General features: G+C 33.8%; 1 protein-coding gene across 1 annotated transcript; it reads right to left on the reverse strand.

The window, feature by feature from the left end:
* Positions 1-315: 315 nt before the first annotated feature.
* On the reverse strand, positions 316-1755 carry LOC122503166 (cytochrome P450 6B2-like). Its single transcript, XM_043613612.1, has one exon. It carries the CDS (start codon positions 1753-1755, stop codon positions 361-363), a length of 1395 nt encoding a protein of 464 aa, XP_043469547.1. The 3' UTR covers positions 316-360.
* Positions 1756-2023: the final 268 nt, after the last annotated feature.

The following is a 2023-nucleotide window of genomic DNA, read 5'->3' on the forward strand; positions in this document are numbered from 1 at the left end:
AGTCGGCGTCAATAATTATCTTCGTAAACAATTATTTGGGGTTTCTGGAGCTGAAAATATCACTTTCATATTCACCTAGGGACAATTAAAAAACATTTTCAATTCATTTATTACAACTTAAATCCTTGTAAAAAAAAGTTTTAATTTTACAGTTTTTGCAGGAAAAACGATACTTTACTGAATTTTATAATCAAAATAATTGATAGCTTCCTCTACCCCAGTCACATTTTTTAAAATAAATTTTGAATAACTTAGAAATTGCAGAACAAGAAATCTTGCATTAAAGAAAGAAAAAGAAAGCTTGTCGTAAGATTATTGCAAGGATTCCTACTATCTGGATAACAATTGAAGAACTTAAATTTAAGATTTTAACGGTGTTAGGGTCACCCAAAAACCACCTTTTGCCGAATTTATAAAAATGCTCTCATCTCTTTTGATTGGATAGATCATTTTTGGGGAAACAGCCACTTGAAAGTCTTTGAAAATCGTGAAAACGGACACTTTTATGAGAATAAGAGCCAATCTCATTCCAACACACACTCGCGGTCCTTCGCCAAATGGAAGAAAAACAAATTTATTCCTCTTACTTTTCTCACTATCATCGAATCTTTCAGGATCAAACTTTTTTGGTTCGTACCAATATTTCGGATCCATTTGAAAACCATAGGAAGAAACAGCAACCGTTTGTCCCGGTTCAACAACACACGATAAACCATCAAAACCCTCAAGTTTCGTTCGTTTTGTACAAATTTTGAAGAATGTTCCTACAATATGATGCATCCTCTGCGATTCGGATAAGACTTTTTCCAAGTATGTCATTTCTTGCAAAGAATCATAAGTAATTTCCCCATTATATTTTTTGTCTAATTCTTGAATTTCCTGACGAACTTTCTGTTGAATTTCAGGATGAGCGGCTATTTCGGTTATTAGAAAACTCATTGTTATTGCTGACGTTTCGTAAACATCGGCTGCAAACGACAACATATGCGCTGCAGCAAGTGTCTCTTGATTCATGTTCGTACAATACTTTTTTTGAAAATCGAGAACAATTTGCATAAAATCGTTATAAGTTTCCTTCTCCCTTTGTCTATTCGCAATAATGTTCTTTGCAATTTGTCGAAAATACTGATCGACCTCGGATGGTATAATTGAGAGTTTCAAAAACTTCGCCAATGATGGCATGAAAAACATTAAAGTCTGACTTATTCCCGTACCTAATGATGGATTTTCAAAAATCATGTTCATAATCTGATTGTACGTCATCTCACCATTTTTCGGTTTCAATTCCTCTTGGAAATTATGAGCCTCGATACCCATTCCAGTCGATGATATTTCACCCATAAATTTATGACAGAGCTTCTTAAGATCCATTTCCTTTTCTGATTTACATTCCGTGTGTAAGTATTTGGACATTTTTGTCGATACATTCAAAACAAGGGACATTAGGATTTTTAATTTCTTACTTGAGAAACTATTTGTCAGTGGTGCACGTGCTTGTTTCCATTTTTCTCCAGTCACGAAAAAGGGATTCAAACTCAAAAGTTTGTCCTTTTCGGGACAATTTAATTGCAGGGGATTTTTACTGAATGAGGAGAAATTTGTTAGAAGAATATTCTTGACGATTTCGGGGTCACGGATAAGGAGTAGTGGAGAGAAGAGACAATAATAGCCGAACATGCTGTAATTTTTTCCTGACTTGTAGAGATCTTCCAACAAGGTTCCCATACTTTTTTGTGTCGTAAACACTGGTAGCATGTGTCCTAATACTGGAATTGACCCTTTCGCCGAGGGTATTCCTTGTTTTTGCCAAAAATTGTACTGCCATGATAGATACAAAAACCGCTGCCAAGTTGCATTTTTTTTTTTGTATAATTTTGGTGCTCATTTCATGAACACTTTACATCCTCATAGAGATAAAAATAATAGAAATATACAAATAACTTTTTATAAATATGGTAAAAGTGATTGAATTTTGGGTCAATCAATTTATTTTTAAATACCCTACAAGATAGTTACAATAATT

The sequence above is a fragment of the Leptopilina heterotoma genome, unplaced genomic scaffold (assembly GCF_015476425.1).
Source record: "Leptopilina heterotoma isolate Lh14 unplaced genomic scaffold, ASM1547642v1 Lhet_246, whole genome shotgun sequence".
Lineage (NCBI taxonomy): Eukaryota > Metazoa > Arthropoda > Insecta > Hymenoptera > Figitidae > Leptopilina > Leptopilina heterotoma.